Source organism: Tympanuchus pallidicinctus, unplaced genomic scaffold (genome assembly GCF_026119805.1).
Source record: "Tympanuchus pallidicinctus isolate F22 unplaced genomic scaffold, pur_lepc_1.0 scaffold14, whole genome shotgun sequence".
Lineage (NCBI taxonomy): Eukaryota > Metazoa > Chordata > Aves > Galliformes > Phasianidae > Tympanuchus > Tympanuchus pallidicinctus.
Window position 1 is genome coordinate 16,300,784 of NW_026294659.1, and position 15,026 is coordinate 16,315,809.

Here is a 15,026-nt window from a genome sequence, read left to right on the forward strand (position 1 = left end):
ACACACTCACGATGCATGTGTGAAATCCCCACGATCCAATGGTGGCAGCAAGTTTAAAAAAATAAAAAATAAAAAAGACTAATTCCTGAAGATTGTGGTAAGACTTCTCTGAATATTCACCTACTGAACAGTGAAGTAAACTCCTACCGATCACACAACTGGATGCTGCATTTAATATCAAGGTGCTCCGGTGGAAGAGGAAAGAGGTTAAGCTCACCTCTCCCGTGAAATTACTTTTTTGACTGGTGCAGACCATGCAGTGTGTGTGTACAGAGACAGTCGTTCCTTTGATGCAGACTGCCTCAAGCTATACGCCTAGAATAGCTTTTACTTACTTCCATTTTCATCCTCCCCACTCTTTTCCAGGAACCTCTCATAAGAAAAGGGCAACCATGCCGAGAATGATACAAACCCCAGTCAATGTCACCCTGGGTTCCGATTCCTCTTTTGTACCTGCTTTGCAATAATAGAATTTACAATATGAACATCTGTTTCATTACCACCAGTGTGTATTCAGTTCACAAGTGAAAGAGTGCAATTTCCCAATGAGGCTGCTCTAGCTTTCCCAGCACACCTTCCAAGGCACTAACCTGGGGCTTGGAGGTGGTGTACAAAGAAAAAGGAGAACAACATAGTGCTCTTCAGAGTCAAAAATTAAATCCTTGAGCTCCTATGTTAGGAATTATCAGAGATTGAATAAATTCCAAACACTGGAAATACCCAGAGTTTTAAATTCTAAAATGCAGTTCATTAAAAAATAATAATTAAAAAAAAAAAAACCCTCTAAAAAACAAAACCACACCTGGCCTAGCGTTCCCACCTGATAATTTAAGTAGGAATTTTTACATATGCTGATTCTTTAACATGCACAGCATAACCGAAACAACAAATAGAAATGATTAAGTTTTGTTTCATTACAGAAGAGTCGTAGTTGTGCATCATGTTGCTGGGTTGAACAAGGTAATTCTAACCGCAATATGAAGGGAGCAAGAAGAAGCCTACTTTGATTCAGGTTACTGATCAAACAGACAAGGCTGTCAGCTGGGAAAAAACTTCTTCAAAAATTTATCTTTCAAATAATAAATATGAATCTCTAATGCCACCTGTACAATTATATTCCATGGACATCTTTTCTTTCTTACAGTTTACTACTGACACACTCACTCCATGGTTTAATGGAGTATGAGTAATGGCATTTGAAAATGTAAACATACTAGAATGTTAATAGAAGTAGAGACATAAGATCTTTTCAGTTTTGAAACTGAAAAGATTTGTCCCACAGAGATACCTGATAGTGTGGTACCCCTCCAGCTCCATCCCAGAAGGAGGATATGAAGTTGAATAGCAGTCAGTACAACTAACCTCAAGTTTTGAAGTACTTGGTTACTGTTGTCAGAATGAAATAATTATTCAGAAAATAACTACAATCTTTCTAATCCCAATTTTGGTAGAGCAGCATGAAAATGTGATGTCATTTTTTCCTATTTTGATCTCTAAACTCCATGAAGTCAGACAAATAAAGCACACTTCAATTCCACCAGCAGATGGAGACAACTAATAAGCCAAATTCTTGTGTTGCAACCTTTTCTTTAAAAAGCAGGCTAAGCAGTAAAACCTGATCATTTCAGATTTTTTTTCAGTAATTGTCAGTAAAAAATGCCTCTTTTTTAACTACCTTAGGGCAATATACTGGGGGAGAGGGAGAAAATCAACATTACCAGCAAAATAAACCACGAAAGTTTGAATTACCATGTAAGGCCTTTAAAATAAAATAAAAAGAAAGGTAAAAAATTATTTTACAGCTTTTTGATGAAAGACACTACGAGTTGGACAGTCACCATTATTTGACTGCAACATCTGTCTTTGAAAAAAACATTACATACAGCATTGAATGGAATAATCTATAAAACAGCACTTGCGAAGCTCAAAACATTAAAGCCACAATGTTCATCACGATCTCTCAGGTAATTATCGACTGCTGTTATTTAAAAAGAAAATATTCTTCTCACAAAGCTGACACAGCACTAAAGCCCAAGCCCTCTGCCAGAAGGCAGATTTCTCTGAGCAATTCTTGATCAAACAAAATACAACACAGCCTTACAGGCTCTTAGTTGAATCGTTTCAGCTGTAGCTCATGAGATGTCTGTGAGATTACTCTAAGAATGACTCCACAGAACTTACGAGTGCAGTACAGGTATACTTGGTGAAACTTGCAGCGTAGCTGAGGTTTCCGTGACACTGTGACACTTTCAACAGCAACCACATTCCTTCCCTACACAAGAGGGAGATGTGGCTTTGGGCAGCCTGGTCTAGCAGTTGGCAACCCCACACATAGCAGGGGACTTGAAACTAGGTATCATTGTGGTCCTTTTAACCCAGGCCATTCTGTGATTCTATGGTATGTTCTTGAAGAATTCCTACAAATGCCTTGCAAAGACTACACTCACCATCGGTCTTAGAAATCCTCTTCACAGCTTCTGCATACAAGGAATAAAAACCCATCTGCGGTTGACTGAAAAAAGATTTTTCTCTGACCAAGTGCAGAGGAAGCCAGTCCAGTGTAACCAGCACATGGTCTGCCTTGCCATCTGGCCTTCAATTCCAAATAAAGCTCACTGTGTCATGCAAGGCACTAAGAACATCAACGTTCTGATAGACTGCCTTGCTAGAAGGAGAGCTTGGCAAGACACAAGCCAGTCCTCGTGTGTGAATGATAATAACAAGATTTAGTTTTAACTCTATTGGTCGTGTTTTATTTGCCTGCAGTGACTAGACTACGAAATAAGGGAATAAAGGATTTGACTTCTCAGAACTTGGGATGCAAAACACAGCATTCTAGCAGCCACTATGAAACTGTGCAGCATGCCTTAGCACAACCAAATGAAACAAATCCCAAGCATTACACTGTGCATGTAAAATGTTATAAAAACCTCCTTTTGGAGGGCAAATTTAGGGTATTAGAATTATATAGCTGGTAAACCCAGAAACAAGGGGTGACTGGAAAAGTCTGAACAAGCAGACCTCAAGAGAACTTGCCTGGACAAATTCTGACCACTTCCACTAGTTTGTCATCAGCACTGTGTATTTGTAATTAATAAATAAATAAATAAATAAATAAAAAGTAAAAAAAAAAACAAACAGCAACCCCAGAAACAAGTTGTATTTGTGAACTGATTACACCAATGATGATGAACTGAAACAGAAATCACTTTTCAGAAGAGAAGATAATACTGTTTATAACTGTTTGATGATACGAGAAACCTAATGATATATTATTCCTTTATGAATACTGCTCAGTAAACACCACAAATTAGTGCATAACTTAAACAAACCAACCTTACTTCTAATTGGTGTCTCTCTCTTTCAAATGTGTCACATTAACCATTCCAATAACTAAGGCCCTCAAAATTTTGTTGAGGTAGAACTGAAATTTGCAGACATTTTTGTTTGAGTACATATTACCTCTCCAGCGTCATTTTTAAAAGAAGTAACAATAAAAAGAACAGAAAAAGAAAGACGCTGATACCCAGGAAATGCAAAGTGACAAAAGCACTTTTCAAACGAGTTCCCTAAGTGCTTCAGCTTTACTCCCCTCCTGACACTGCTGTTACGTTTTGTTACAGCTACCTCGTCTGTCAGTATCTCTATGAAGCACAGTGTCTGCACACGCAGATAGATTTTCTATGGATATTGATCCACAAACACCTAGCTGGCATGGGCTCTGTCTCTTCTGAACGTGTCCATGAGTCCTCTCATAGCAAGTGCTTATGGCTATCTCCTAAGAAAAATGCCTTCAGTAAGTCACATGTTTAGTCAGAAATGTGCAATAATTTATACTTGCCACATAACTGAAGAAATCTCACAGCCCTACCGGCAGATGAAGTTTACAAATACTTTTGTTTTCTGATGTTAAAAATACATTATTTTCTTAGGACGAAAAAAAAAAAAAAGACAGTGAATAGAAGTCTAACTTCAAGTGTTACGTTGCATACTTAAAAAGGAACCAAGTTACACAATTTCAAGTATCTAAGTGAAATACAACCTGTACTTTGCATTTCATGGTTGTATTCATGTCACTGAGAAAGATAACATGCATTCACAACTCATTATCCCTAATTCACTTTTTTTTTTTTATTATTTTTTTTTATTTTTTTATTTCCTGTGAAATCACCCTATAACCAAAGGAAATGACTTCACATTGAGTTAATCAAACCTAAGTTTTATCAAGGTTTTCACTGGCCCCACCATTCCTGGAAACATTCAGAGACTTCTTTAGCCCTGAGGTATTTTGCAAAGGGCACATGGCTTTAACTACGTGTCATCCTGTGGATATGATGGCAATGTGTGCACAAATATGGAACCTAGAAAGAGCAGAAGTCAAGCTGAGGAATGCCGAGCAGGAAGGAGGACTGTGTCCTCCTCATCTTCATCCAACAACTCTTCTTGTTTACAGTAGCGGCCTCCATTCTGACAAACCACACGACGCTTGCTAGGGAGGACGCCTACTACTGCAAACCACTGTATTTTTACAGCTACTAGGAAGACAGAAGTGCTTCTGCTGGTTCACTCTTAATTCTAGATTCAATAAAACACCCCAGTTTATGCTTCTGCTCCTCACAGTAGTTATGTCCACCACAAACCAGACACCAGGCTCTTCTTTAATTTTCTACATATAAAGGTTTTTTTTGTTTTTTTTTTTTTTTTCCTTCTCCAATCAAACCACTGAGTGAAGTTAAAAGACCAAGAGATAACAGAACTCTACTTTGCTGTTGTTGTTGTCAGTGGACATTCCTGTTACTGCAAGGCACAGAAGGGCACCACCACAAAGATTCAAGGAAGGAAAAGAGGATGAGAAAAGGAGAGTTGGGAAAGAGATGCTCCCTTTCCTTTGTCTTGAAATTCCACTCAACATAAGCAGAAAGACAGAACCCTCGGTAGGCTTGCTAATCTTTCAAGCCTCTTGGTAAAAAAGCTCTCCTTTTCTCATCAACGCACCTGCCTGCTGAGTGCTTTTTATTTCTAAATTCCAGTGGCAGGGACATTTATTGCAATCATTATTTTGTTAAAATCTCAGAAGTTTATAATTTTTAAAATAAGACTGTATAATCTACACTCAATATTAATACAAAGAAGCCAAAAGATTCCCATCTAACAAGTAATTTGTATCTCTGTGTTGCCTGGCTCTCTGTATTGCTTGGCTACACAAAGCGAAAAATAAATTAATGAATCTTCACAAAAAATATTTCTAGTTTTACTACATTGTATTTCCAGACTTCCATGTTCAAAGTTCACATAAAGTTTTGTGGAAAACTTTCACTAAGTTTCAAGTCTAACCTACCAGTTCTGAGGGTCATCTTAATTCCAGAAGGATAAGCAAACACAGCACATACTCAACTACATTCCTTGTGAGAGTAACCATGATAACTCATTATTCACTTTGCTTGCAAAATGGATATTGCTTGAATTCCTCAGTTCTACTTCTTGAAAGAGTATCAGCTCAGCATTCATTTTCAAAGATGAAGCATGACTTATAAAACTTACAAAACGCACGTATGTATGACGCATCGCACAACCAAAATAAGCCAGTATTACTCTGCAGTAAGAGGTAACTATTTCACTGTAAGATAATCTCATACTTATTTAACCCAGCTGCAACTCCTGGTTTAATATTCCAAATCTTTGGATCCCAGAAAACACTGGTGATGCAAATAGAGGCAAAGCAGTAACCATCAAATGGAACCAAGTCAAACAGAATGGGCCTTCTGGGACTTGGCTCACTGAAGTTGATGCCAAAACATCATCAACTTCAATGACACCAGGATCAAACCTCCTTGCCTGATCTGCCCCAATCCCACAGAAGTAGTGATGGACCTACCATTGCAACCATACCAGTATCATGAATGTCATTTCAGTGTAAGTATGTACGTACCAATCTGACTCAAGTAACAGACGCACATCTTATTGCGGTACTTTAGACGCTCAACTGAAATGTCATGTTCAACATCTTAATGCACACCAAAAATGAACACAGCAGCAGCAAGTAGTAAAACTGATCAAAGAAAGTTTTAACTCAATCTGTTTGTTGCATTTGATACATGCATTACCATAAGTTTTAAGGCCTTTTTTTGGCATGTTCCAGTACTTTTGCTAACATTTAGTACGTGATATTCAGACAAGTATGTCTGCATAACTTCTACCTTTCTAATCCACGCTTGAGGACCACTGTTGGTTAGCTCATCCGAGGACAAGATCTGTGCTCCAGTACTTCCTGTGAATTGGCCAGGTATGGAGTTTGATTGAGCCCAGGCATCAATCTAGAAAATAAAAACCAACATAAGACTGGAATGAAATTTTTCTTATTTTTCTACTCTCAGTAACCGTTTTGAGTCTTGTCTTACACTTAGCAAATTGACAAAACTTATTTCAAAGCAGATATCTCAAAAAAGCTGAGCATCTTTTAACATTAACCCTGAAGGCTGAGCTCAGAGTCTAGCAGGTTTGTGGCTCGTGGTTTGTTTATCCTCAGTACTAGTATTATGAAGTGCAAATTAAAGGCAAAATTTTTAAAGACGTCCCTATAAGCTGGACTTTCAAATACTGTACTTGAACACAGTAGGAAATAACAGCGATATGAAAAGCAAACATTTGCACTTTTTAAGTTGATTGAAACACTGATGAAAAGAGCAACATACCTGTTCCTGTGCACGATTTAACATGCACATGGCCTCTAAATCAAACGTGTTTTCATTAAGCCTTTTCTGAGCCAACGCTCGATCATTCATAGCTGCAGTTATGTCCACACCCTAGGAAGAAAAATATGATTCTTAAAAATACATTAGAGAAAAGTATCACGCATTTGACCTGGAAAAAAATCCATTGTAGTATAAGTGCTACAAATACTATAGAGTTGTTCTAAACATTAAATAGCTTGACATACAAAATGGCAATGTGAAAACAAAAAAATTCTCAGACTACTTATTATGTACACACACTCTCAATGTTTCCTAAACAAATACAAAATCTGAAGTACAAATGCAGCATCCACAAATTATCTATAGATTTATTTTCAAATAAATATTTTGGTCATTGAAAGTTGTAGGTTTTAATGCCTAAGACATTAAGAATTCAGTGGAATCTTATTAACTAACAGTATTAAATATAATTTAGCTACAAAATTTAGGCAAGGGCCTTTATATTGAGCTGTTCACACAAATACCCTATTAAGGACTTCAACTTATGTGTGCAGAAGAATTACAGCAAGAATCACATGCATCCCACAAACTTGGTTTTAGTGCTTAGAATGTTTCATCTTCAGCCTAAAAAAGACTTACATAAAAATGAAAACAGACTGATAGCATGCAAAATTAACTGTTTAGTAAAAGATCATTTATATCTGTGCTGTTGAACCAGAACAAAAATTTAAGAAAAAAAAATTGAAACCATCTTGCATATAACTGATCAGAACCCAGTGGGTAAAAATATGTAATAAATAAACAAGTTCAGTGCAAACCTCTACATATAAAGGAACCAAGAAGGAAAATCAAACCATTTGAGGTTGTAAAGATAAATTAAGAGCTGTATACAACCCTTATGTAAGAGTATTTCTGCCTTACTCTTTAAATGACGTGCATTTTGTGGACCATACTGTTTTGAAAGGAGAAAAGCAACAGTGATCAGAGACAAATGAAATTTAATTGAATATAAGCATGTAAAGGAGACTGTAAAGGGCTGGAAAGCACAGAAGAAACTCAATAGCCAAAACAGCAAGTGGCATACAGACATTAATTAGATTGATGATTTAGGGTTTTGTTTTTGTTGTCTTTTTTTGTTTTACTTTCTATTACAAAAGACTTAAGTTAGTCACCATCTCATTACCTTAGCCTCTCACATTATACTAGAATAAAAGGCCAGTGGAAGAAACTGGAATTAGTTTAGAATTGTCTCTGCTGAAAAGATAAAGTTTATCCACAACAATTCCCATCATAAGAAACATGTCAAGAATTTACTAAATATTGAAAAACCAGCACAAGGCAGACAAATGTCTACAGTAGCATAATACATGATTTCTTTAAAATTATTATTCTGGCTATTAAATCTTAGTTTCAAATGGGGAAAGATGTGTTTATTTGTTTTCCCTGCCTCAGACAGAAAGTATGTCCTCCAGTAAATTAATCCCATATCATGTTGCTAAACCACCTAGTACTGAGAAAGACCAGAAATCCTCACCGCCTGTATGTCTATGAAACTGACTTCAATGTTTATTTATTATCTCAGATGACAAAAACATACATTACAAACAAGGTACTAGAAGAACTGAAATTCTTTCTTTTTCAACACAACGTGATATTCGTGTATGTAAAAGAACACTTGTCAGCAATGTACACTTTCTCATGTTAAGAAGATCCCCCCTGTACAGTTCAAATAGTTCTATGTTTCATTTGAGAAACTGCTTCAGGAGATAAATAAAAATTATTCTACTCACCAAAAGCTTCAATCCAGCAATACACATAGGCATGCAAGTAGTCCACTGAAATCACATCGGGACCACTCGCATACTTAAATACACATGTGTACTTTAGTGCTTTACCGGACTGGGGCCTATTAGCAGATACCCTGGTTAGTTAGAATTCCCATACACTTTCCCCACATGGTCAGTCACCATTTTGGAGACCATCATGGCTTTGTATTATGTCAAGGCATTCGATGGCAGCTTTGGATCTCGGGAAAAAAAAAAAAATCTCTGCTTGAAGTATGAAAAGTTGTTATTATTTAGTCAAGTAAAACAGTTCCATGTTCAGCATGCTACGCCTGAGTTCTGTCTTTCCAGTCTTGAGTTTCAATAACATTTTTCCCCCAGACAAATACTGAAGCAAGCAGGAAGTGGTGACAATAAAAACACAATTTTGACACACTTTATAAGTCTACTGATACACTAAATGCATTTTATGCACTTTTAGATCAAAAGGGCTTCTCTGCACAATAGCCATTGCTGTATCTTAAACTACAGCATTCTATCTCTAGACTTTCAAGTTTTCAAACATAATTTGCTTCTTCCATGTTTCTCTGTCTTCTGTAAACATGCTGATACTTGAGATTAATTGAGGCAAGAGCTTTATCTTCTACCACCACAAATACCTACACTAACAGCATTTAATAAATTTAACGTTTTATTAAAAGCACCTGTAATATTTTAGCAGGGCAGTTTTAGGCTACATTATCCTATAACTTATTCTATTACCTGCATAACTGGTTTATTGTTATGCTTTCATCGTGTTTTCTTTTAAATACTGAAATTGACTTGAAATCAGAACTGTGACAAACAGCTACCAAAATTAGCAAGCAAATGAAATGAGGGAAATTATATGCCAAACCTCCTGAGGATTCAAGCAAGTTCCCTCTTTACCTCAGCTCCAGCAGCAAGGGACCTGGCTTATTCTGCTCCAGAGAAGCAATTTCACCCGCAGGCAGTCCCACAAACACTTAAAACAATTAGTCCTAACATTAAGCAGAGGAGCACTCTATTACCTTCCCAACTCTCTAGAGATACATATGGAAATCCTATTCCTACAAGAATATTCCTGTATTTCAAGGTTAAGGATTGCCGAGCACAAGGGAACAGTATGTTCTGCTGTCAGTTACTGACCCTTGAAATCACCCTTAACACAAACCACGTTAAGGTAAATGCAAATAAAAATATTTATTCACAAAATATAAAAACAGACAAAACAGTTACAAGCATTTATAAGGATACACGTGACAGAATGGAAAGAAAGCTATGTTGAATGTATTTACTCCAATGTCATTTTTCAAGGCCTCTTCTACATAATCAATAAACAAATCATCAGCACTTGCCTAACCAAACCTGTCAACGACAATGTCTTGTTTTTGGAAACCTGAATGCAGACAGCTTGCCCAAACCAAGTTAGTCATTAATCACATGAAGGACAAGACTTTTCACCACCTGCTAAAAACACCTCAAGCTCTGCCTTTGAGGTGTGCAATGAAAGCACGTGTTGAATAGGTTATATTGGTTATATTCACTGTGCTTTTGGTGCTGCAAAAGACACAGAAGTAAATAACATCTGTGCTTCAGGAAGTGAACTGTACTACATCAGAAAATTACTGAAAAACAAAATGCACCAAGTTGAAAAACAATTTCATCAGAAATGTGAAGGCAAAACTTTTTTTATTCATTTGTTTTGCAAGGTATTAGAACAAGTCTTTAGAAGGAACAATATGACATTAACTTAAAAAAACAAAAAAAAAGTAACGTCTTAAATATTTAATTTACTTAATTACAAAAATCCCACAAAATATTCTTTTGAAGACATATCAAGGGGAAAAACATTTCCTTTTTTCAGTTTATTATACATACAATTAAATTTTCCTTCAGAAGGCCACATGGAAGACAGCTTCATAAGAAAACGGGACTAAAGTTGGAAAAATGAGTAGATACACCAGATGAAATGGCAGTTTGACCTACTTTCAAAGAACTACTTTCAAATCTATTTTTTAATGAATAACATTTCAATTCCACGTTAATGCTCCAACACTGGTAGAAAATTTAAAATTATTATTCAATTTATTGTTATTAAAATCCAAACATGTTATCAACCTTTGCAGAAAACTTGAAACTTGCTTCTCAATCTTCAAGTAAAAGTTTAAGTTCTACTGAGACAATGAAGTCACTAGTTGACAAAAGCACACGATATTGGTACAGGTTGCTTACACCACTGCTCACGTGAACGCTGTGAGTAAATCTGAAGGCTGTAGCAGTTCAGATAACAGCTTTCTCAAGTGCCAGCTACTACCTATGCACACCTTTCTTTTTTTTCACAGACTGTGATTTGACACCAGACTGACCAGACTGACCAGGCAATGGCTTTTTTTTCCTTAAAGTGTATGCTCTCCTTCCTTTCCTTACCTCAATGGACGGTTTGGGGAAAACATCATCCTTGCTATCTTCTTTGCCTTTTTCAACTGGAACCCATTCTCCATACACACTATCCGCTTCTTTTTTCCTATGCTGAGACCCAGATGAAACAGGAAATTCCTTTGACAGGCTGACCTGATTTTTTGGTTGTGGTGGCGGTGCTGGTTTTATGCTGGGAGTCTTAAAACAAAAATAAAAAGACAGGGAAGGTTAGAAGCTGAAAACGCCGCGTAAACTCCTGATATCAAAGACATGACTGAGAATAGTAATAAGACCAGAACCCAGGAAGAATGGAAAGGATGACATTAAATGCATCAAAATTGTGAGGAACAGGTAAAGCAGCCCATGCCCACTAAAGAACAATCCTTTTCAGAGTCTGTACGGAATCCCAGAATATTCTGAATTTCATCATACCACTTTCTAACAGTGCCATTGAAAGTAGAAATTTATTTCTACCTTGCATCTTGCATAGTTATGTATTACTATTTCTTTTGTAAACACCATAAACTGCATTTTTACAATTAACTTTTGTTTTCACTTAAGCATATTAATACTTCTAATATTAACCAGCAAAACTAAGTCAGACTTCCACAAGCACAAAAAATTCTTAACGTGCAGTTGAAAAAACTTCCAAGACAAATTCTAACCACACTTAAAGTCACACAGATCCCAGACACATAATAAGAGGTCCCTCGTTTATTCTTTCCAGCACCCTGAAAACATCAACAGAAATGCTAACAAAATCAAAAGCAGCCTCAAACACAGGCACTTAATGGGACATCTACATCCTCTTAATAACAGGCAACATTAGCAGATTTTCCTATTAGCTAATCTCAAAATTAATGGAACATATTTTTCCTTTCATTAACACTTAAGACCTATTGCAGTAGCAGACATAAAACACAGAGGATGAGCAAGCTTAATGGCATAATGTCATTCAGAACTCCTCACAATGCCTTTAGAATTTTGTGTTGCATTTAAAAGAAAACTAATACTCTTCTGAAGCTTTTTCCAATTCCAATGCTGTCTACAAGTTCATACCAAAATTTTTTTGCAATGAAAATGTGAAACAAAACTGATCTCCTCTATGTTGCTAAAGCTTTAATGTTGTAAAAAACATTAATTAAGAATCTTTCATAGTATCATGGGCTGCAAATAATTTTCTTTTTTAACAAGAGTACTTTTAATGATACGCAAGCATAATTTCACCAAGCTTATCAATCATTGTTTCAATTTCTCTACAGCTATTTGTCCTTTTTAGAAAAGTTAAATTTAAACTTTATCTTTTAAAATTAAATGAATTTTTTAAAATTACTAATTACAGAAGTACTCACACTTAAATTGAAAAAAATAGGTTTGGGTTCATTGAGCTTAAAAGGGTGATTATAGAAAGGACGTTCTTCCTCCTCTTCATCAGAAACATGAGGTTTATTCACTATCACATCATCTGTGCTCTGAGCAATCTTCTTACATTTCTGAAAAAGGAAAAAGGAGAGGTGTGAAGACAATAGTTAGGAATAAATCTGCATCTTTGAATTAAATGGACAAAATGAACAATCTAACAAAGTGGGATCTATAACTCTGAGAAAAGCTCATAGGAATGTAGCAGATATGTACGCCATTTGACTTCTTACACACTTTATCAAACACCTACTTAAGTTTGCTTGGCACTCATGCAGAAAATAATTACAAACTGTTAAAGATTTTCAGAAGTATTGTAGAATTAGATGCTCAGTGCTCATTTCATAATGCGTGTATATGGCTGCAAGCTTTTCAGAGATCACTGCCTACCTAGCATCCTATATAATACAAAGAAAATACAATACGCATAGCCTATAAGCCCATGCAGCTACTGCACAGAAGAACTGAGAATTAACAATTACTAATACTGCTTAAATTATACTAGCAAGCCAGGAACTTATTCAGAAGCAATATCTCTGGAAGACATCTCATTCTTCTGAAATATTTTGAGGTTGGCCAGGTATGCAAGACCTATGTTCTATTCAACAACAGTTTAATATAAAATATAATATAGATAGATGTCGATATATATCTATTACATCTATATAGGTGCAAGAGACATCCTGCAGCTCAAAGAAAGAATGCATAATTCTGGAAAGGTTAGAATTATGACCAAAACTATATAATCAACTGCACTTTGTTGTTACTTGTAATAACTATAATTGAGACAGTCCAAAATGAATTTGAGAACACTTTAGTAACATACTTCCATTATGTCCACATTTACGAAACATATTCCTACAAGACATCTGAGCACATCATCCGATCACATTCTAGTTCAAGTTCATACCATTTTAAGTCACGTCTATTTGATAACCTGACTGTTGGTATGTAAGGAGCAAACAGACACACTGCTGACACGGTTCTCATCAGTTATTGTTAAATAAAGATTCCTGTGCTCTTCTGTTCTAAGCCTCCTCTCAACAATGACTTAAGCACATACTTTATGCAGCAGGAAAAGCCTGCATCACTTAAAAGGCTAATCAACCAAATGTATTATCTACAGTCATTGGACGGCCCCCATTGAACTGGAAGCAGCGTGTCTTTTTCCTGCATGATGCAACCTGCAGAGCAGCCAGCTTCTTGGAAAACAGAACAAGTTCTCCAAGGGTTCTTCCTTTAGACACATTCTTATCCTATGGGATGATGATCTGGACTATTTCTGAGGTTGCTTTTGATTCAGTGCAACATATTAATCATTGAATTCCCACCGACAGAAAGGGCAAGCAAGGGGAAAGTTTTTTTGCCCCAGATGAACAACAGTTGCATTGAATCTTGGTTCAGGTTACATGCAGAAGCACTCATCAAATCTGCACAACCTCCGTGGGTTTTTTGTTTGTTTTTAAGCTAACAAGCACTTCTGCACCACTACCCCACAAGCAACAAAAGGATTACTTTTCAGCAATTTGACACTGCCTGATTCCAGATTTTACTTCCACAAATAAAAATGCTTTCAGAACTATCGTACCAACAATGCAGCACTGCTACACTAAAAACAACTAGCAATTTTTCCCCACCATCAAAACAAAAACATCCTATTTGTATACTAAAATTGCAACAGATGCATTGCAACAATAACTTTCCCTCTAAGAATGTTTTGGAACACATGTAAAATTATAAAGAACTACCAAAGCAGGTATTGGATTTTTAACACATTGAACACTGAGCAAAGAGAAATTTGATAACAAAATAACAACAGAACTAACAAACAATGCTACAAACAAGAACTAGAAGTGAAAGCCTTGACTCATTTTTGGGAGTTCCGTTCTCTTTGTTGAGGTTTTTATTAAAAGGATGGCAAAGAAAACTACCAGTATGTAAAAATTAAAGCATGTAAAAATTACAACAGAAAAGAAACCAGAAAAAGCACAAGAACTGCAATTCACACCTTTCTACAGAATTCAAAGGCATGTTTTCATGGCCAAAAAACCCAAAAATCAAAGAAACAAAACCTCACAGCTCTAAGCAGCAAAAAAAAAAAAAAAAAACATGTGCCAGCTTTCATGTGAGTGAAGAACACAGAATAAAGCTTGCCTGGCAGTCACAAAAAACACTTTGCTTATTTTCGGTTCGGTATGGTTGTTCTCACTTACCTCAGTGAGCTCCTTTAGTGTATCTCTTGACGACTTCTGACTGGCTTTGTCATCTTTCTTTTGAGATAACATAGGCATCAGGCTTGGTGGTAAAGGAACGCCTGACTTCGCACACATGGCAGCTGCATTAGCTTTGGCTATTTCAAGCAGCTGGGCCTTGTCTGAAAAATGTTAAAGAAAAATTACCAATATTCTAGCAAATTCTTGTTCTAATTGTCAATATTTTTATCAACTAAGCAAAGCATGTAAAAAAACTACTCTTACTGTGCATTTTTATGCCCTGTGAGAATAATTAAAATTTCAGTTCATCACTCTGGAGCTACACCTTAAAGTACATTTAAGCAAGTTTACTGTAGTTTGGACAAACAGTGGAGTTTTGTCCACAGCTTTTAACCATGCTCATTTAATTATCTAAAAGCTAAAGAAATTAAAGAATGCCAACTCTCTTTTGCAATACTCAAAAAGTTTTCATTTTCTTC

At 36.2% G+C, this 15,026-nt stretch overlaps 1 protein-coding gene across 6 annotated transcripts in view; it reads right to left on the reverse strand.

Moving 5' to 3' along the window:
• The window catches only part of SON (SON DNA and RNA binding protein), a 38,151-nt gene that overhangs the window by 8,068 nt on the left and 15,057 nt on the right, over nt 1-15,026 (reverse strand). For all 6 annotated transcript variants that reach the window (XM_052673851.1, XM_052673849.1, XM_052673850.1 and 3 more), the window contains 5 exons: nt 14,548-14,708; nt 12,268-12,408; nt 10,925-11,113; nt 6,693-6,803; nt 6,198-6,314 (listed from right to left, as the gene is read on the reverse strand). In XM_052673851.1, coding sequence (XP_052529811.1) covers nt 6,198-6,314; nt 6,693-6,803; nt 10,925-11,113; nt 12,268-12,408; nt 14,548-14,708 — 719 coding nt within the window. The remainder of the gene's footprint in view (nt 1-6,197; nt 6,315-6,692; nt 6,804-10,924; nt 11,114-12,267; nt 12,409-14,547; nt 14,709-15,026) is intronic.